Genomic DNA, 22,211 nt, shown 5'->3' on the forward strand with positions numbered 1-22,211 from the left:
TGTACTCTTTGTTCTACCCTTCTATAGAGATTATTTTCATTGACATGGCATGTATCACTTCTTCTTCTTCTTCCCCTTCTATGCACTAGACGATCACAAAGGTATAAATGCAGCTTTTAACAAGCTATTACACTGGTTTACCCTTCTCTCTCTTGAATTCCCCAGCTCTCTGCAGGACCTTGAGAGTCAGCGTCGCTGCGTGGGTATGACCCCTTGACATATTCTTCCGAAACCTAATGAAGAGAAGGCTATACTTACTAGTTTAACTACAACTGTCAGTGAAATCAACTGTGATTTGTTAGAATAGTCTCTCTTCCCTTAAAAAACCCTATGCTCTATCAGCTTAACCTTCACTTGTTCTCATAACTTGACAAAATACTGTGTAAAAGCTTCTCTAGCTTACCGTTGTACTTTTGATCGGGAATAATTTGAAAATTTAATTAAAGAAACAAAAGAAAAAACAATTACCTTGTTAGATATGGATCAATACATTGTTGGGATAATAGTTTGGGTTGTTTATTAAACAAAATTGCTAACTTGCAAATGTAGAGATTATATTTAAATGCAAAACATAACGAATCTAACGACGAGATCAGATACTAAAAAAAATGATGATGAACAACATTTGATTGGACACCGAACGAAATCTAGGTCATGTGAAAAATTACTAATTAAGAGCGGATCAGAGTCATTCAAGCAATAATAACTACCCTTGGAGTTTATAGTTTAAAGTTTACAGTAGATGCACGAATATACCTTTTGTAATTTTTATTTTTTTTCTCTTTTTTTCTTATACTATTTTATTTTTTTACCATCTCATATATGATTACTTCAATATGTTCTTATAGCAGAGAGATGGGGCTTCGTAATATACGGAGAAGCCCAAATCCGGAGCTGGTTATTCCATGGTGGCGGTGCTCTTCTAAGGGCATGCAGTGTCCGTGCTTGTTTTGTGGCGACACCGCAGGGGCTTCTCGGCGGCGATCGTGCGAGGGAGGTGACGGGAGAGATCGATGGAAGAATTGCCTCGGGGCCTCTGAGTCTCTCGGGGATTCGACAGACTTCTCTTGGGAAGGACGAAGATCGTGCTAGGGCGGGGGCGTGGTGGATGTCCTCGTCGTTGTGGTGTTGGGGCTACTGGTCGCCCTCGTCAAATCCGGTTTTGGTTTTCTACCCTGCCATGGGTGGTGCTCCAAGGGCGGTAGAAGACTGCTCAAGCTGTAGTGTGGGATGTCGGAGACTGGATTTGCGGCGGCGATGGACAGTGGGGCTGTGTTGTGCTGCCCTAACTGTTTGGTGGTTGGGAGCTTCTCAAGTTGGGCTTGGGCCTGGGCTGTTGGCCAAGGCGCTAAACTTTGGGGTTTTTAGGGTTTTTTCTTCTTCTGAATAATGTCGTTTTTCTCCTGTTTTTGTCGTAGTTTTGTTTCGTTTTTAGTTTTACTTTTTTTCGTTCTTATATCTTGTAATAGGATTTTAGCATCTTAGTGATGCAGAGTCATGTCTTGTTTGTTAATGGGGAAAATCACAAGTATATGGTTTCTCTTATGTACCGCAGCTTACTTTATAGGGGCATTCGGATATGTATGTATCGACCATTTTGGGCTTTTATTAATGAACATCTTTCAAAAAAATAGATTATTGAAGTAATAATTATTCTATTTGGCATGTGTATTTTTGACGGATCACTTAGGAGTACTTCTAGTTATAGTAGAAGATGTAATAGAGGGGTATGGAATCAAAGAGCCGAATCCTGAAAGGAAAGGGAAAAGAAAACGGACAGCGGAAACAGGACTAATAATTGATGCGATATATTGAAAGAACAATATCAGACTGCATCGATCCAAAGGTCTCCTCTTGCTTGCTTGTGCTTCTTGCTCAATGGCGGACAATCCGATTGTCCTTACTTACAAGGATGTTAAGCTGAGAGCGAGCGCCTTGGCTCTGCTTAGAGGCCCTCATTACTTGAACGATTGCATCATTCAATTCTTTTTCAGTTATCTTTCTTCCGCGCTTTATGATGACATATATTTGGTGGAACCTGCAGTCTCATATTGGCTGACAAATTCTCAGGTTCCGGAGGATGAGTTTAGAGCCTGGGGGAAGTCCAACCAAGTTGGTAAAAGGCAAGTTGTGGTATTCTCCGTGAATGATAATCAAGACTTGAGCGAACCCGACGGCGGATACCATTGGAGTTTGCTGGTGTATTACAGAAAATCAAATACATTTGTGCATTACGACAGCGTGGGGGGCTTGAATTGCATGGCTGCTAGGAAGCTCTACGGAGTAGTTAAGAAATACACGGCAGCTGCACCAAGACAAACGCCAACTAGTACTTTGGTTGCCATCACTAGTCCTATTATCGGCCACATATACTACCCTAAGCACTTGCGTGGAGTTAGAAATTATCATCATAAGAACAAGAATAGGAAAAAGAAAAAGACTATATCAGCAGCTTTTGATAGGATGGGACGCACATTCTCTAACAAGTTCCATCAATTTAGAAATTACCACAAGAAGAATATATTGGGTTAAATCTAGTATACATTAATGTATGTTATACATCCCACATCCAACAGTTGACAACTCACTCATAAAACAATATCGACCGTCGAATGTGAGATGTAAACCCTAAACCCTATAGCATACATTGATGTATACTAGAATTTTCTGAATATATTAGGTGTTTGTATCAGGGGCCACAGCTTGCCCAATAAGTACTTGCGTCAGCATACAAAGTATCATCCTATCATTCCTATGAAGAAAATAATGTGGGAAACAGGTACGGCTTGGAAGAAGGTGTGTTATGCCCTGCAAAACTACTTGGTCGATAATAATAATAATGGGGATAATGAAGGGAGTCAAAACACTAGTATACTACTTGGAGGAAATTCTAGAAGTGGTACTGACAAGGAAGATGATAATGATCCTTGGTTTAGAGAAGAAAGTGGTATGCCTCGGCAGACAAATTGTTATGACTGCGGTTTATATATGATGTCTGTTGCTAGAGTAATCTGTCAATGGTACCACGACGAGGATGAACAACAGCAACAGCAGCAGAATTGCTGCTTGTTGGGGGACGACCGGTTCCCCAATATTATGAAGCATCTAGATAACACTTTAGAATACACAATGCGCCCTGAACTGTTGAAGTTGATTCAAAGCCTAAAATCTAATTTTCCATCTTCAGATTAGCCATAGAACCGGCTCAGTACTTGTCAACAAACTTGCATGCATGTATGCTGAATCAAACTAATGCATGTACAGTGTACACGATCAATTAATATTGTATCAATATATAATGTGCTTGATTGCATAGATGTTGGCATGTTATATATATATATATATATATATATATATATACACACACACTTCATGAGACATCAAAACATAATCGTCATGAATTTGTATAGTTAACATCCATCGACCATTAAGTGATTGATCGCGAGAGAAAGAGACTCAGAGAAAGATGGCATGAACACTGAGATATTAAAAATGAGGACAACTTTTAGGTGCCATAATGGTATAATTATTGGATTGTCGATCGATCGTGCTCAATCAAGATAATTTTTCTATTATCTGTGATAAATCCATCCACTACTGGATTATTGTTCTATCCTAATTTTAAAACCTATCATTTTGGTTGATCTTGTCCTATTTTCAAGCATTAGTTCATGAATATCCCTGCGTATCTTAATCTCTTCTTCTTTTATAATTGTTTAATCTCATAATCACCAACCTAGCTTGTCGATACATTTTATGCAAGTATTTGTTTAAGAAACATGGATACTGGAAGTGGGATATTGATCATCAATTCATCACCGAGATTTAATAGTGGAAACGTCGGACTTGATAGCCTACAATTGCTACAATTTTCTATTATATCCTGTCATTTTGATTATTTTGCAAATGCATGTGTAGAAATATATAATCTAAGTTTCTGTTTATTGATCAGTCTGTCCTACTCGTTTTAATTTGGCTATTTGTTGAATTCACACGCTAATTTATGACCTATTTTGGCCACGCCCGAGGTGCGATTGGAAAAATCTGCATTTGAATATTTAATCAGCAACAACTTTTAAAAGTTTTATTTTGCGGCCTTCATAATTTACCTAAAAATTGCATCGAAGTTCATGAACTTAGAAAATAAGCTGATTCACCAAACACCATGGTCAGATTATTGAGAATTTAATTCCATAATCTGGGTCAAACTCGGGGTATATCACCTTACCTATTAATTTAGCAATAATTATCCCAAGAAAAAGAAAAATTATAACAAACCAATTACTCAGTAAGCTTGCTAGCTAGCTAATTAGCTATGGTACTCGATCGACCTTATTCTGATGAATGGTTTTGCCTCTAATCTTGATTCAAAAGCCAGAACTGTACGTGGCATACCCAAAAAGAAAAGAGTGATCAGCTCAGTAGCCATTATAGATGTTTAAAATAAAAAAGATTTATATATATACAAATGCAATATATCGTTGTTTTTAAGCTAAAAATCCACTCATGACTCATGAGGACGAAAGGTGGTGGCTATATATTTATCGTTATAAATCAACTTCAAATGTTTGCTAGGTAGCTGGACTGTAGTTAACTAATCCATGCAAAAATAAAAAATACTAATTAATAATATTAAAAAGAAGCTGAGCCTTTTCTGATCGAGGTGGCTATTGATTTGATTACTTACTTCTCTGCTGCTTAATTTTTACTCTTTTTTTTTTTAAAGTCCTGCACTCACGTTTACTCGATCTTGTGGAGAACTGAAAAGCAAGGTGAAAAAGAAGCCAAATCCCCCACCATTTGAATTAATTAACGGCAAGGCTCAACTGTGACAAAAGGCTAGCTAGAGGTTAATTTGCTCTTCTCTCTTACAATACACTCTACGTACTTGTATAATATCCCAACTTTTGTTTCTGTACGTATTAATTGAAAGAAACCAAAAAAAAAAACAAAACCAACCATCATCATAATGCCATAAGATTTACCTGGTAAGTCGATTGTGTGCGTCTATTAGTGTAAGTATACACACACATAACGACATGTGCAGTGACCTATTTAGTCTTGGTCGTGACTCGATCCATAATTACTAAGCACATGCATCAAGCAAGTATTGATACTTAACGTACCGACATCGATCATGAACTATAATATAGTGCTTTTGGTTTGGAGTAAGTATGGCTTCGATATATATATATATAACTCCAATATGTTAAAATTCATTGCGTAAGTTCATCGATCCCTTGATCCTTAGGTGAAAATGTGAAATAGCTCCAAAATGGCAAATAAAATTAAAGTTGAGGAAATAAAAGAATAATAATGGAGCAAGCCAAGGAGACTCCAGGCTGATAGAAAAAGAGCGACTTTAGCCTTCATATTCAAATGAAAAGAGGTTGGTCTATCAAGAAATGACCCTTTTAGCAACCCTTCCCATACGAGAGCTTGATTCGAAACTATAAAAGGGATATAATAGTTGTCCATGGCACATATAGTAGTCTAGAGTACTCCTGACCAACCCTGAAAATCCTAGTAGTGTTCATAATTTGGCAACTGCTTTTCTAGGAAGTAGCTCTGCTCGATCGATAACATTTCAAATAGCTAAGTGCGGAAGTGCATATAAAGTTGCTACAAGAGCGTCTTTTGGATATCTAACATACATAAAACAGTGTAGTTCGTTAAAAAAGCAGTTGAAATAGCACAATATTATTAGAACCCAAATAATTGATTTGAAAGACCCTGATCGACAAGCAACCCCCTCAATTGTAGATATGGTCTCTCTCAGATTTTTCCATTCATCAATCCGGAAACAAATTAAAGACAAAAACATGCAGGGATCGATGATTATTCCAAAACCTCCTGCTTTCGTTCACCTTTAAACCTTTATATATTCCCCTAAACCTCAACCAAATTCTGAAACCCACTCCACACTTGATCCCCAAACGCTTAATACCCTCGGCGAAACCTCTCAAACGTTTTATATACCAGCTTCCGTACTTTTTCATAATCCTATTATTTAAGTGGCCGGGGCTACATTATTCCAAAAACTATTGTAGCTTGGGTAGCCATGGAGGGAATACTATTGCTCTGCGTGGCTCTAGTCATGATCATAAGTTCCGGTATCACTGGTACCGCCACCACCACTTACCCCGATTTCCAACAATTGCACGTCAAACAAACAATCGATGCTTCCACCAATAAGTTATACAAGGAAGAAAAAGAGGAAGAAGAAAGCGGAGGAAGATGGAAGGTGAAGGTGGTTCATAGAGATAAGATATTCCAACGAGCATCACACAACAACAGCAAGAGCACCAGCAGTAACCATGTTTTTCATGCACGCATCAACAGGGACGTTAAAAGGGCCGATAGCCTCATCCGTCGCCTCCTTGGTAATAATACTAATGATCAGCTAGGAGTGAATTCCGCCAAGGACTTGGATTTTGGATCGGAGGTGGTTTCCGGAATGGCGCAAGGCAGCGGTGAATACTTCGTGAGGATCGGCGTTGGGAGCCCTCCCAGAAGCCAATACGTCGTCATTGACTCCGGCAGCGATATTGTGTGGGTCCAGTGTCAACCTTGCAGCCAATGTTATCATCAATCCGACCCCATCTTCGACCCCTCACGCTCTTCTTCTTATTCCGGTGTCTCCTGCACCTCCACCGTCTGTGACCGCCTCCAGAACTCCGGCTGCCATGCAGGCCGCTGCCGCTACGAGGCTTCCTACGGCGACGGCTCCTACACGCAGGGCACTCTCGCTCTCGAGACTCTCACCTTCGGCCGCGCTCTCATCCGCAACGTCGCCATCGGTTGCGGCCACATGAACCGCGGCATGTTCGTCGGAGCAGCAGGTCTTCTGGGCCTCGGGGGTGGCCCCATGTCATTCGTGGGACAGCTGGGCGGCCAAACCGGCGGTGCATTTTCTTACTGTTTGGTCAGCCGGGGTGACGTCGCCGCGGCCGGCTCACTGGAGTTCGGGCGTGCGGCGATGCCCGTAGGTGCTGCGTGGGTCCCTCTGATACGAAACCAAAGGGCGCCTAGTTTCTACTACGTAGGGCTCTCTGGTCTTGGAGTAGGAGGGATGCGTGTTCCAATATCAGAAGACTTGTTCCGACAGACGGAGCTCGGTTACGGAGGTGTTGTTATGGACACCGGGACCGCCGTGACGAGGTTCCCGACGTTGGCTTATGAGGCATTCCGGGACACATTTGTGGAGCAAACCGCAAACCTGCCCCGGGTGTCCGGAGTGTCCATATTTGACACTTGCTATGACCTGAACGGGTTTGTGTCCGTTAGGGTGCCGACCGTATCATTTTATTTCTCGGGCGGGCCCATCCTGACACTTCCGGCAAGGAACTTTCTGATTCCGGTGGATGACAAGGGCACGTTTTGTCTAGCATTTGCTGCTTCGGGTGGAGGAGGGCTTTCCATAATAGGGAATATACAGCAAGAGGGCATTCAAATCTCATTTGATGGAGCTAATGGTTTTGTGGGATTTGGACCCAATGTCTGCTAGGGACCGAGATGATGATGAATATTATATGTATGATTGCATGAGTTTTGGTAGCTTAATTATAATTTGGTACGCAGGTAGTTTATGGTCATACTTATATATATACAAAAATTCTCAGATGCGGACGTTCGCATGGTTCACACCGTGCGGATTCGGTGATTCCGGTAACCGACAACGCGTAACGATGACGCCGAGAGCACAGCCGCACTCCCTCCTCCCGGCATTCTTGTCTGTGCCAGCCAGAGTTGTAGCGCCAGCCTATGGCGGCCAAAATCTTGAAATCCCTACGATGCCCAGAAAGTTGAAATTTTGATATTCCGGCCGACATAGACCGGCACTGCAGCTCCGGCTGGCACATACATGAGCGCCGGGGAGGAGGGGAGTGCGGCTATGATGGTCGGCGCCATTGTTGCACGTTGCTGGTGGTCGGAATCGCCGAATCCGCACGGTGACAGAGACGAACTATATATATAACTAGCTCAACGATCGATGGGTAGATAAAATAGCGTCGGAGAAAGATCATCGATGCATTGTAGCTCATAGTGTATGCACTAGCTTTTCGCTTTTCACTTGGACTAATTAGGGAGATCAAGATGATGAATGTGCAAGTGTTTATTACTTGACCGTGCTCATGATTCTGTTCGGATCAAGAAAAGAAAAATACAAAGTGAGGTCTCTTATCAAAAAACAAAGACAAAATTAAACCATATATATACCCAAAGGAGAAAATGAAGATCCATGAGAGCTCTTTACATTTGCATTTACTGGAGGCTGCCAGTCGTATATATTCTCAATCATGATTCGAGGCAAAGCTGCAGCAGTGGAATGGTGTTTGAATCATGAGCCAAGGGAGCCACCACCGTTTTGGACATGTGAAGCAATCAAACACCCCCTTTTGGTGTTGCCCTAGTTGGAGTGCATTCAAGCTATGACTTTTACAAAGGCATTCCCTTTCTCCACTTCAGCAACAACATATGGTTACTTTTGGACCTTTTTTCAAATTCCGGAGATTAGCAACAAAAATTGCTACTTGCTATGTTACGTGTTCGACTTGGAGCAAGAAGCAACGAGATATATATACTAATGAGTACTGACGTTGATTTTCTGGGTCCAGGTCTGTCCATACAGGTCAGAATTTGCTGGGATAAAGTAAGGGAATCTACTTTTCTGGGATATGATTGAATGACTAATTCACTCAGAGAAATTAATAAAATCAGGTTTCTCTGTTGTAATATACTTCAATTACCTGCTTCACCAAACCCATAGCTCACGAGTCGCACAAAACCATGAACTGATAAAGGAGCCGAATTCTACATATATATTCACAAAGATGAGGGGTACAGCAACTACATGAACATCTTGTGTACAATAAATATGGATTATATATATACAGCCACCCTAGCTTGCTATCCCAGCAGTTGGTGGGAACAAAATGCCTTGTTTCGCCTAGCAAGTCAAAAACTGATGCAGGTTATCATGCAAATCTGGCTACACCAAAAAATCCCTTCCATATAAGGAGTCCTGCCTCAGTATTCTTATCTTCTAAGCTATGAAATTTGCTTCTAGACAAGGCCTGGAGCAAGCACAAAAAAATACTAAAGCTACAAACATGAAACAACGCCCTGGTTCTGTTTTAGACCATAAATAGGTATCTGAGATCCTCAACTGTCAGACGAGTTGCAGAGCCCCCACTATTATCTTCACCAAAAGCAGATGCAACCATTTTTCTCTTCTCATCCTGCAAAATCAAAGATAAAGACAACTTTTCATCTGAGATAGAAGGACAACATAAAGATCACCTACTATGTAAGGAATCAGGAGTCGGATGTCTCCTTAATGTATTCAACGATAGGTTTGAGTTCATTTGACTCTACCCTAAATTTCATGTCTTCATTATTTATCTCTTCACCATACTTCTACCTCCCCTCTATACATTCAATGCACTTATACATTTCAGTGGATCACTTCCTATTCAGGATTTAACACATCACTGACTTTATACAAGTTAATAGAAAATGGTATGAGAGAAATAAGAGAACAATCAATAATTTGTTACACCTGAATTCAATGTTGACACTAGACAGAGAAAACAGAAAGAGAGACAGAGGATCAAATCTGTGTGGCATGACTAGTAAATATCATACCTGTAGAGCTAAAATTCTATCCTCTACTGTATCCTTGATAGTAAGTCGAGTTACAGTAACAGGTCGGGTTTGCCCAATTCTGTGTGCCCTATCAACAGCTTGATCCTCAGTCGTTGGATTCCACCAAAGATCCAAAAGGATAACATGACATGCAGCAACCATGTTTAGACCAAGGTTTCCTGCCTTTAGTGACATAAGCATTACAGTGACCTGCAACAATTAAAATCTTGAACTTAATAGCCAGATTGAGGCAGTAAAGAACTTAATCATACAGAGCAAAAAAAATTCTCATAGCAAAAGTAGTACGATTGTACACATTCAGTTACGTGATATTTCAGTAATCTCACATCCATTGATGGACATTCATAAAATATTAGAGGCGTGTATAATAATTAGGTTCAGATTTCCAAATTGCCCGTTTAAGAATAAGAAAAAGAATAATGATGGGAAGGAACACAGGTTAACCAGTTATGAACAATATCAGAAGAAATAAAAGTAAGGATCAAAACCTCAGGATCAGTGTTGAATTCTTTGACAGATCTGTCTCTTGATGTTAGAGTCATTGTACCATCAAGCCTTCTGTACTGTATACAATACTCGTTCAATGCATTCTCAACTAAATCCAACATCTTAGTCCATTGGGAGAAAATGATTGCTTTAATTGGTCCATCAGTTGGTGAGTTTGAAAGTGTCGTTGTCCGCTTTACAACATTGATGTCTGAATCTGGAGTTTCATTTTTAAAAGAAGAGTCTCTATTGCAACCTGTAGAACTATATTGCTCAAAATTTGGGCCGTTTAACATGCAGTGTGACTGGATTATCTCAACGACAGCTCTCACTTTAGATGAAGTGTACTCATTCTGTACCACTACTGGTTTCTCATCCAACTGAGAACTCGTTGAACCACCATCAAGATGCTTAGAAAGGCAACTTATTAGAGTGGATTCGGAGAAAACAACATCAGGACTGACTTGTTTTTTGCATTCAGTAGCAGGGCACATACTGTCATCACCAGTCATATTTTCTGATACACACTGATAACAGAAAACATGGCCACACATAGTAACAACAGGGTTCTCAAGAACATCCTGCCAACATCATCAAATGCCCGAAAAAATTAGATAGGACAGTGACGTTCCCAAACTTTTGATTTTTACTATTCTGGCATTGCAAAGAGAGTAAAAAAGGAAAGCAACTGGTTATAGTTAAACTATTGCACCGGGAAGAATTCATTTGCAACTGTCTACTAGTAGTATAATCCAGAAAGGAAAAGTTTCTTGAAAGCTCACATTGCATACACGGCAAATGGCCTCGGAACTTTCCAGTGCATTCAAAAGATTGATAAGCACCTCCCTAGATAGTGTACTTGCCATAGCCACAGAATCTTTCCCAACAGAGTCAGAGTCATATCCTTTAACAAGCAGGGGGTGATCACAAGCCTGCCGAAGGCGCAAAAGCATCAAAAGGATATTTGCATAGTTTTGATTTACTGTGCCAGCAGCAGCATATGCCTGCAAGAAAAAAAAAAGTTCACCATCACAGGAAAGAATCTTGATCAGGACGGGACACTAGTTATAACACGGAATAACAACTGTAACATATCTCAATATGTCAACACAAGTAAGTTTGTAACAGGCGTTTAAAAAAAAGTTTGTAACAGGTACTTCATCATTTTACTGGAAACTTTAAATTATATGAAAGAAACAAGAGGATAGGTTACAACTGTTTGTGTCCTGCTTCATTAAATTTTAAACAATTTTATATAAATGGCGTTATTGTCAGTTGCAAAAGGAGTCCGATCAATAATTTTCAGTTAGAAATTCATTCACTACTGACTAGTCATTCTTACAAATCACCTCTACTGTATGAAGAGAAATAAAAAATAAAAACGCAGAACAAAAGAAGAAAAAATCGTCTGTCCTAAATATTCCACTTAGCTATATCATTTTTAATTTCAAAATACCTATCTAAAACACATATACCAATTCTGAGGTGATAAAAGGTTTCCCACTTTAGCAATTGTTATCATCCACTTTTACCAAGTCACTGGATAATGTATCTAAGATAAACAGAAACTTCATCTTCTCTTTTCAGCATGCAACATAGAAAAACTCAGGCGGATGGTCAGGTTCCACTACCTCAAGTAGAATAAATGAAATAAAAGACAATCCACCTTGAATTGAGACCGTGAATCAGCTTCTAATTTGGTATAGAAGGCCCTCTCCTCAGATGAGAACTCCACCTTACTCAGGTTTATTTTTTTTGGTGGTAAATTAATTATAGGTTGCCCATCAATCATTGTTCCTGCAGGCAATAAGAAATGATGATCAACACCAAAACAATAAGTAAAGAGGCAGAAGCACATTCACATTCTTTTCACAGCATTAGAACATGACATTACAAGTTATAAAGAGATCCTGAGCCTATAGCTGAGAGAGAGGGAGGGTATGTATGCTTGGACAACCACATAGATAAAAATTAAGACTAACTGCAATTTCATAACAGATACTGATCACCTAGTTGAACAAGGGAAATCACGCATAGACGAACAAAATTGAAGTCATCTTATATTATGCATATGTTTTGGCAATATTGGAAAGCATTTATCCATTCTTAATGCTTAGGGCTCATTAACTATCCAGCAAACCAAATGATAAGGCAAGGCATTCACCCTTTGTTCGACGCAGCATAATAGCTCTCAGAACAGCTTGAAGTTTCTTGTAACCTTGGAGTGAATTTCTGGATATTGGAACCTTAATGGTAGTGTAAAATGATTTATACACAGCATAGGGGTCATATTTCAGAAATCTGAAGTAACTGTATAAATCATCAATTGCATTTTGTATTGGTGTACCGGATAGACACCATCTTGTTCTGGCTCGAAGGCTACAGCAGGCTCTAGCCACTTGAGTTCTGTGATTCTTAATGGTTTGCGCTTCATCTAGTACCACCCTAGACCAACTGACCTTTGCAACTGGCCCTGAATCACAGTCAAAAGTGGAACTGTCAAATCCTTTCCTACCTTTCTTTCCCTTCTTACCAACAATGGAAGCCTTTTTTCTCTTCTTGTTGATAGAAAAATCAGAAGATAATCCATACTGTTCCACATTTTTTTCATCTGCTTCATCCTCATCAACTAGAGGTCGTTTTGGGCATTCATTAGTTACGATAGCATATGTTGTGAGAACCACATCATAGCCAGCAAGTTCTTCCAGATTTCTTGTTCTGCTGCCTCCATGATAAACAAGTACAGACAATTTTGCTTCCTCTGCAACCTTCTCATCCAGCTCCCTAGCCCACTGTCGAAGAACACTTGCTGGACAAACAACCAAGGTACCAGCTGCTGGCCTCTTCTTTTTGAATGGCTGTGAGGAGGTACTAGCTTCTAGAGTCGATTTAAGATCAGATTCTTCAGTCTTGTTGACTTTATCCAAACCGCAACCAACATGGTCATCATCATCATCATCATCCAGATTCAAAGCTTCAGTTTTATTATTGTCCAAGTGTTTGGGTTTTGACTTGGATTGCAGAGACCTCTGCATTTGTATAAGTGCAATCATTGAGATTGTCTTACCAAGGCCCTGTAAGAGAAGCGCATTATGAATCTAATTTAACTGCTAAAATTTTTCTTACATAAAATTATTGAAGGATAAGCAAGAGGTACATGTCATAAGATTATTCTTGAGAAACCTGATCATCAGCTAATATTCCACCTAGACAATGCAAGCTTCTAGTTTCCTTCTGAAGCATCCATGCCAAAGCAATTTTCTGTGAGGTAGAACTGAATCAAGTTCATAGACATGAAAGATAACAACTGACAGAACCACTTTTAATAAACTACGAGGAGCACCTGATGACGTAGAAGAGAGACTGACAAAAGACCATCAGGTAAAGTAGCTTCAACTTTTGGTTGATTAAGATCCTGCAAAACCAAACTACTTTAGCACTTCAAAAGATATCAATACATGCAGCTTAAGGGAAATGTTATTAGCACTACTCGGATCTCATTCTGTGAATATCCAGGAAATTTTAAAGATTATCTACACTGTGCAGCCTGACTTTCCGGGCTGCTGAAAACTAGCGTGTGCAGTTTACATAATTGGAGCAGACCATAAAGACCGTCTCTTCTAAACTCCCTAAATGAGCATCCAAATAAATAAAAATTACGGAATAATTTAAAAATCTGCTGCAATCATGCTCCTACAATATCAAAACCTCTTATAGCTCCTATACCTGAGAAGAGATGACAATTGGTGAAATAATCAAAAGTGTTTCTGTGTTTCATATTCATTAAGCAGAATAGTTATTTTGGTACATAATTGATAAATTAAAAGTAATGGACTACAAAGTTTATAGCTGCCGTAAACAATCTTTGATGAAAAATGAGAAGCACACAATATTGGAGATCCTTTAATCTATTAAAACGGGAGAGATACCTCCAGTGCCGCTTGATATATCAGCCTCTCGTCACTCTCAGCAACCCTTTCTTCACCAGTTCCCGGAAGGTATTGCGGCTCACTTGAACTAGAGAATTGGGAAGCAGAAGATGGCCTTACAAATGGAGCCATTCTATCATACATATGTTCATCACTCCCCCTGATTATATGGTCTCTCATAAAGCCCTTGTTGGTGTTGTCGCGGAACTGATTGTGGGCTCTGTTATCTACTGCAGGGTTTAAAGCCTGCATAGATAATGGAAGGGTCCTCTTTAGAGCCTGTCAAAATGATAAGTTATTATTATCTGTAACATAAATATTAGCAATTCTAGTATTAACATTTCAGACGCGAACCCACATTTCCATTCTGGGAGAAATACGTAGAACTATCTGCTCGGTCAACCTGTCGATTTGAGGCTCTTATGTCACCACTTAGACTGGGATGAAATTTTTCTAACGCCTGTCTATGGTGGTTATAACCAGGAGAAATTCCATTTGAAGCATGATGTGGTCTTCTAGGAGAAGGCATCTTTCTTGACTTGTCAGCATAGTCTGAAAAAGTGATTGATCGTGTCATAAGATTTATATACAAATAAACTTAGACATAGGAAGGCTGTACAAACACAAAACCAATCAAACCTTTACTCCTTGAATTTGAACCAGATGCAGATGCAGATAACCAAGCTGGAGAAACTCTTGTACCAACAGGTTCTATCTCTTCCAAATCACTATCAGATGAACTAATCTCTATGAACGTTGTTTGATCCATGAAGGTAGAATGTTGATGGTCCCCTTCGTTAACCAGTTTAGAAAGACAGTGGCTTGATTGTAAGCCAATCTGGAATCAAAGATGTATTGTCAGCATCCCATTGGGCAGCTCCACACAGAGGAACTCAAAAAAGGAATCAAAAGCCTCACCACATGTGTGCAATGCTTGGATACAAAACTGGCAATCCATAGACGTAAGAAAGAGCAACATCTCCGGGTGGAGTCAAACAAATCATGAAGGCGATCCACATCACCAAACATTTAAACAAACCACATGGCCTCCTCCTCCAGGAACAGCAGACTAAGATGCAGATAACACTGATGATGGACATTGGGGAATAGCATAATTAAAATTAAAAGGTCAACACTGTTGTGTAAAAAGGAAATAAATTGTCAAACGGCATTGATTCACCTACAACGAACAACTGGATCCTTCCATCTCCCACAACATGTATTCGATTAATTACAAGCAGAAAGGAAGAATTCAGCTATGGGTAGCCGGAAGAAGAGCAAAATGCAAAAGGGAAAAGAGTACCTGCAACTGATTGTAGGGTTTTTGCTGGGGAAGAGAGACGGGGCGAGCGAGCGAGCGGTACCGTTTACAACCAGAGTCTCTGAAACAGTTCTATTTAGTATTTACTACGGTACCCCCACCATATTATTATTTAATATTTGTTTTTGATGAACAGATAAAACTGGGCCGGGCCGCACAGCCCAGACAGAGTGAGAACCCAAGACTGATAGATGGGCGCCAAATGAAACGAAGAGCGGGGGATTCCAAATCTCAATTCCCTCTTTTGGGATTTTCGTCCAAATTCAAACCCAGTTTAGACCTTCCCTCTTTATATATATATATATTAAAGCTCACTGGCAAGGTCCAGGAAGAGGGTGGATAATAGGATCATAATCCATGGAACTAGGTAATGAAGGAAATTAAAGGAAATGCAAGCAATAAATTAGAGAAAGATAATATTCATTTTCATTTTCTTCCCTTACACTAGAGGCTAAATGCCTTATATAGTTGTTCATACTATCAACCCTAGATGCCCATTAATATATGACCCTGATCCGGGTCCAATAACCAGTCCATCTAGGTAAATTAATACACAAGCCCAAGATAATATAGGGTTGTAGAATAATGGTCCTAACAAGTCCTCCCCCCCTTGAAAACAAGCTTGTCCTCAAGCTTGAGAAGTTGGAAATTCGCGGATCAGGACCATCAGAGGGTAGTGTTAAGGCCTGGTTAAACAAAGTAACTGCCTGCTCGAGCAACTGCAGAAAGGACGTCAAGCAAGGGCTTTGCATGAATTTGAAGAGCATGCTTACTGTATGATATTGATTCCCTAGCGTTACTTAATGTGTCTCCAATGCTGCTGTCAACAAAAATGACCTCCATTTCCTGGCCAGTATCCACCATAGCCCAGCTAGCATAAACAAGATCCGCAAGAGAAACTTCAAAGATGGGAGCACATGTGCAGAGCTGAGCAGAGCATGGAAAGGAGTATAGAAGCAGCGCCTTGAAACATTGAAACGCACCTTCAGCACTCTCGTACAGATTTTGGCCAAGTGTTGCAATCTCAGCACTTAACTTTGCTATTATCCCCAAAAAGCTCATGTCATAGTCTTGTCGTTGAGACTTCAAAGACACAAGCAGAATGATAGAACTAAGTACCACCATGCCAATGATACAGTGAGTACATACTCGTGAGATCATAGTCAAACCACTGAAATGTCTGTCTTCTCTCAATATGTGAGCCAAATGTCCCCGTAAGGACAATACAACAACCATAGATCGTGATAGAGGAAATATATTTCGCACTAGTGCGTGGAATGGTGAAGAAACCATAATTGAAGTCCTCACTGCCAGGAACAGCTCATCCGTACAGACATGATCCGCCAAAGTTTGAAGAAACCTTGGAGAAAATAACTCATATTTGCTGCGGATAAGAGAACTGACCTGTGAAATCAGCAAAACTATTGTGGCATAATGATTCAGTCTCATTTTGGTGGGTGCTACACATGCTGGCGAAGCAAAAGGGACTTCCAAAGCTGCACTGTCAGCACTATGCAGTAGATAGCTCGAGATCACGAATTTCATTATCATGGAGTCAAAGGTTGCAGACAAGAAGATAAGCAAGAACACCTCAATTGATGGCATGGATACTGAAGAGATTGTGGAAGGAACCAATGCATTATCACCAACAACATTTGAGAAAAATTCCATAATTGTAATAATGTACGTAGGGAAGTAAGGAGGGCAGATAACCAAAGAAACATAATCTCCGAAGCTCAAAGAACTAGCAGTACCATGAGCATCATATTCACTCCCATTACAAGAAGTATCTGAGTGGAAAGCAGCAACCTCATACCCCAAAAAATTGCCACCATTATAGCTGCCTTTAGCAAAATAATTTTTACTCCAACAGAAGTCTCATTCATCGAAGTTACTGCTACAAGAACTTTGGTTATGATCTCCCTCAAAAGACAACAATAATTCTGCATAATCAAGAAGCCAACAAGGAAGCTCCTGTCTTGAGTCTGTAATAAGCTCCACTACCCTACCAGTATGACCGAACCCAGGCACATCAGCCTCTATTGTTTTTGAATGCTCGAAACTTATGACATTCCCAACATGAGGGATAGCTATTGCTAGTGAAGCAGTATCTCTTGTCACGAACCCCGAAGCAACAAAACAAATCATGCCCATGGCTCTTAATACCATACAACTTGCAATGTCCATAATAACACCCACACCTGGGCTCAGTTTGATAGAATCTGCTGCATATATGGAAAGGACTAAAGCATAAACTACCATCTGTAACCCAATGGTACCCATAAAAAAATAGCTCTGGAAGACAAGAAGCACCTTGGCAAAATTTATCGCCACATAATGACCAGAAGTAGGGTCGAGTTGATGAAATTGAAAACCCCAGGCATGACTAAATGATGGCAAAAGGACAATTCTCTCATGATCATTAAGCACATGGTCCTCGGCAAAAAACAGGTCAAAGTTCCCACATACCAATAATATTTTGCCAGCAGACCATGCTTCTACTAATGAAGGATCTTTGGCTTGATAATTATAGAGAGAGAAACCTCCATTGTGACAACCCAGAAGGCCTCCAAAAATTGTTGTTTCACAATGACATAATTGTAAGCAACAAAATAGCCAACACCATAACCACACTGCAGAACGTGTATCAACAAGGCATATTACCCTCTCAACATCAAACTTGACCCATGCGCAAACCATAGAATCTAGCTGCTTAGCATTTCTTTTACTTGGAAGAGCAACTAACGACATTGGCACCCTGACAGAACTCACTTGCATTTGTTCATAATTGTTACCAACAGACAAGTTTGCTTCACCAATAAATTCACCACAAAAAACATTACCAGTAATCATGTAATTAAAGCAAGGAGAAATGACAACAGACAATGCCCATTGGGTCGGATAATGATTAGCCAACTTGCAACATTGAAACACAATAGCAAACTCGTGTTCGTAAAATTGATCCTTCTTTGTTACCTTCTGTTCAATAGTCGAATCAGTAGAAGTGGTATCCTCGCGAGAAACATGTTGGGCAATAGTCTTCTTGTACTCCCAATCTCGTTGGACAATTTCTAACCCGTTAGGTTCCCTCTCGGTTTCGTCGTGATTGTTGAACAAAACAGAAGCAGGTGAGTAGCTACCACCAATTTTAAGTGTAGATGATGGATGACACACCATTGGTGCTTTAACAACAACTGAGATTGGATTATGGGCTGAAGTCAAACTCATCGTATACGCTCCTCCAATTTGGAATGGAGACTCAGTAAAGACGACCACGGCGTCGCTTTGGGGTTCCAGTGAAGCGAGGCTGAGCTCCTCGGCAACGGCGACAGAGAAGGATTGAGGAAGAGTTTCTAGCTCGTCGATGAGGATAGAAGCAACAAGCTTGGGGTGAGAGACCTCTTTCTGGTCAGGGACATCGCAAGGTGGTGGTAGAGAAGATGGCGTTGTTGCCTGAAGATGCGATGTGTCGGTCAGAATATGTGGACCCACACCGAGCTGATAGAGTTCCTCCATAAACTCAGGGATGACATCACCGTTCTTTGCCTGCACGACCCAAAGATTGTGCTTGCGATTAATCGAGAACCTCAAGGACATACCCGCACCACGTAACAGCTCCGATTGTCGGCCCTTTTTGAAAGCTCTGATTTTTGCTGCCATGGCGGTTCGACTGCCGGAAGCCTTAAGTGGTTTGCCATGGAGAGAAATTGGTTGGGTAGGGTGGGGGCATGGCTGATGGTGTGATTGAATGGAGTCCTCAGAGGCAGTGGGGGTCGGTGGAGATGGAGAAGCCGAAGCAACTTGAGCTGTGGGTTTGGTAATTGTAGGAGAATCAGTACTGTGGTGGGTAGGGGTAGGGCGGGGAAATTTTGAGGTCATTTCCCAAAGCGGGCGACGCTTCTTCAAGATCTTCGAGCGGCTCTCCTGATCCCGACGTTCCTCCTCCCTGAATATTTCGTGCATTTCGTTTCGTACGTGCTGAAGAGCAACCATGAGCTGTGCTTGTGCATCTAGAGGAATACTCTTGGCATGTATCTCAGATTTGGGATGGAAGGTTGGACATGCGGAGAGGGTACTAGGTGGTTGAGAAAACATATCTGGAGAGGCTGATGGATAGGGAGGCTGTGATGGAACCCCAGGTTTTTCAAACTGAGTGTGATTCGTCTCAGTGTTCCAGTAGTAGTAGCGGCCAGTAACACCATCAAACAACTCTCGCCACGGCGGTGGAAGTTGCGGTGGGTGGGAGGGATAATCAGGGGCTGGAAACACTTCGCCCATATGGATCGAAGGTCTCTGATACCAGATAATAGGATCATAATCCATGGAACTAGGTAATGAAGGAAATTAAAGGAAATGCAAGCAATAAATTAGAGAAAGATAATATTCATTTTCATTTTCTTCCCTTACACTAGAGGCTAAATGCCTTATATAGTTGTTCATACTATCAACCCTAGATGCCCATTAATATATGACCCGATCCGGGTCCAATAACCAGTCCATCTAGGTAAATTAATACACAAGCCCAAGATAATATAGGGTTGTAGAATAATGATCCTAACAGTGGAGGCCACGGCAGCGGAGGACTCCACTAGACCTTGTCTCGTTCGCGGCAAGGATGGCAGCGCCTTTGCCCGCTGGTAATTACAATTAATATCCTCGCTCGCTTATTATTAGTACAGTATTGAGAAATCTACCACGACAGATCTGTTAGAATAACAACCAAGTTCTATGTGTTATTGAATAATGTGCAGCGAGGGGTGCAAAAAGGATGTCCCGGTGGCAACCATAAGCTTTCACAGTTGCAGCCTCGATGCCAAAATCAAGACCAATCTCGGTCGGCTTACATTTCTTCAATACACTTGGTTTCATTTATTTATTTATTATTTTATAGAAATGTTCAATTTGCTTGGTTATTACTATGGCTTCAACAAGTTTGCTTGTAACTATCATTCAGAGGCTCAAGTCGTGGAAGAACCCCAGTCAAGTGACTACCAAGAGGTAATCCTCCATCATTTTCCAGTTGCCTGGGGGTTCCTTCTTTTTGTGTGCAATTGATGTCTCTGCTGTATGGCAGGAAGAAATCCAGTACATCAGAACCAAATGCAAAGAGAAGCAGGTCTGACAAGCTCAACAAGACCAAGGATCCAAATGCACCCAAGCGCCCTCTCACTGCCTTTTTCCTATTCATGTATATCTCTTTTCCTCATCTCTTCTCTTACTATCCCTGATTGCGTGTGCTCCTACATTTTAATGTCTTGTTTGGATGTTCAGGCATGATTTTAGAAAATCCTACAAGGAAGCTAATCCTGATTCTAAGGATGTTAAGATGGTATACTGTTCTGCAATTCACCATTTCATTACTCTATCTCAGAATCCGACTACTTGTTATTTGATTTTTATCCTTGTTATTCACTTTAGGTTGCAAAAGAGGGTGGTGAAAAGTGGAAACTTTTGACTGATGAGGTTAGTTTTCAATACTCTGATTCTTAATTACTGACTCTGGCATTATCAGACGGGAATATTTGTCAATCTTGTAAATCTGCCATCTCATTGCATGTCATTTGAATTTAGGAGAAAAGGCCTTACATTGACAAAGCTGCTGAGCTTAAAGCTGAGTTCAAAAAGACCTTGGAGACTGAAGCTGATGATGCTGAAGATGGTGATGTAAGTCTCATCATTCTTCAATGTATCGTTGTGGTTGCTCATTTCCTGTTTTTGTTTTGAATCTATTTTTTTGTGCTTGTCCAGGGTGAAGCTGAAGATGTTTCAGAAAAGGAAGTGCTAGAGAAGGAAGTGGAACAAGTATCTGACGGGGAGTAGTATATTTTGGGGGTAATTCATTATATACCCAAAAATCAACACCCATTTTAAAATAAATTCACCTTTACAATTCTTTGAATTAGGTTGAATAAAAAAGGAAAAAGTAATTATTTGATATAAGAAACCACACCTGCTTTTGATCAAAATTATTTTTCTTGCCACTAATACAAATAACAATCAGATATTTCTAAATCGCTTAATTATAGCTTTCGTCCGACCCATGTTGCAAATTATGTACCAAATTCCATAAATTAAACTCACTATATTAATATTTTAATTATAAATTTGTAATTCCTAGTCTTAATTTACGTTGTTCTTAATTGACTTTATGTCTTAATTACCTTAATTATGAATTATTCTGTGATACTAACTATTTTATTTGGATCAATTTCATATTTATTGAGAAAATCATGGAACTTTTTAATAAAACTTATGAAAAAGTTAGGTGAAAATGAAATTCGATTTAGAGAAGATATGTATATATAGGTAGTTTTTGGCTATATGCATATGAATTGGGTCTAAATCAAAAGAAAAATAGGGTACGGGTTTAGTTTTAAAAAGGAGCTCCAAAGTCGGGTTTATCTTTAATTTTCTCTATATTTTGTTAAAAATGTATGTCCTCTATTCTGTAGAGGGGTGAAAATTGCATGATTGGATGTTTGTAAATCCTTAGGCTTGTTGTGATCGTGTAGTCTAAATAGTTTGAGGACTTTCCCTATCATTTATGCGGTCATTTGATCACATAGTATCGCTTATCTTTGATTCTCTGCTGCCAATATACTTGTTGGCATTTTTCTGATATCTTTTCCTATGGTAATGGAAGTTTTGATTCTCTTCTTTAAAGGAAATGTTTTGGGAGCTTAACCTTAATTAACATATGGGGCCGCAAACATCTCCCTAGCTAATTTTTTATTTTTTGGATATACAGTTTATCTCTAATGGTTGGATACAATGTGTATTGTGTTTTTCGATTTATCCAAATTAAA

At 40.1% G+C, this 22,211-nt stretch overlaps 3 protein-coding genes across 4 annotated transcripts; 2 read left to right on the forward strand and 1 right to left on the reverse strand.

Moving 5' to 3' along the window:
• The first annotated feature begins 5,783 nt into the window (after nucleotides 1-5,783).
• LOC126790947 (protein ASPARTIC PROTEASE IN GUARD CELL 2) lies at nucleotides 5,784-7,548 on the forward strand. Its single transcript, XM_050517329.1, has one exon. It carries the CDS (start codon nucleotides 6,062-6,064, stop codon nucleotides 7,505-7,507), a length of 1,446 nt encoding a protein of 481 aa, XP_050373286.1. The 5' UTR covers nucleotides 5,784-6,061; the 3' UTR covers nucleotides 7,508-7,548.
• A 1,248-nt stretch (nucleotides 7,549-8,796) lies between these two features.
• LOC126790944 (helicase-like transcription factor CHR28) lies at nucleotides 8,797-15,461 on the reverse strand. Of its 2 annotated transcripts, none has more exons than XM_050517325.1 (13): nucleotides 15,388-15,461; nucleotides 15,003-15,170; nucleotides 14,724-14,922; nucleotides 14,443-14,636; nucleotides 14,085-14,330; nucleotides 13,499-13,570; nucleotides 13,339-13,416; nucleotides 12,320-13,229; nucleotides 11,822-11,952; nucleotides 10,938-11,159; nucleotides 10,158-10,736; nucleotides 9,649-9,858; nucleotides 8,797-9,242 (listed from the first exon to the last, which is right to left on the reverse strand). In XM_050517325.1, the coding sequence occupies exons 2-13, from the start codon at nucleotides 15,111-15,113 to the stop codon at nucleotides 9,138-9,140; spliced, it is 3,057 nt and encodes a 1,018-aa protein (XP_050373282.1). In that variant the 5' UTR covers nucleotides 15,114-15,170; nucleotides 15,388-15,461; the 3' UTR covers nucleotides 8,797-9,137. The 2 variants fall into 2 exon arrangements, with proteins under 2 accessions (XP_050373282.1, XP_050373281.1); XM_050517324.1 differs by having other exon boundaries at nucleotides 14,085-14,363.
• A 261-nt stretch (nucleotides 15,462-15,722) lies between these two features.
• LOC126790956 (high mobility group B protein 7-like) lies at nucleotides 15,723-22,083 on the forward strand. The gene is made up of 10 exons (XM_050517343.1): nucleotides 15,723-15,740; nucleotides 19,966-20,042; nucleotides 20,157-20,239; nucleotides 20,360-20,403; nucleotides 20,480-20,593; nucleotides 20,677-20,734; nucleotides 20,824-20,868; nucleotides 20,977-21,069; nucleotides 21,154-21,225; nucleotides 21,821-22,083. The coding sequence occupies exons 3-9, from the start codon at nucleotides 20,216-20,218 to the stop codon at nucleotides 21,223-21,225; spliced, it is 450 nt and encodes a 149-aa protein (XP_050373300.1). The 5' UTR covers nucleotides 15,723-15,740; nucleotides 19,966-20,042; nucleotides 20,157-20,215; the 3' UTR covers nucleotides 21,821-22,083.
• Nucleotides 22,084-22,211: the final 128 nt, after the last annotated feature.

Source organism: Argentina anserina, chromosome 4 (genome assembly GCF_933775445.1).
Source record: "Argentina anserina chromosome 4, drPotAnse1.1, whole genome shotgun sequence".
Lineage (NCBI taxonomy): Eukaryota > Viridiplantae > Streptophyta > Magnoliopsida > Rosales > Rosaceae > Argentina > Argentina anserina.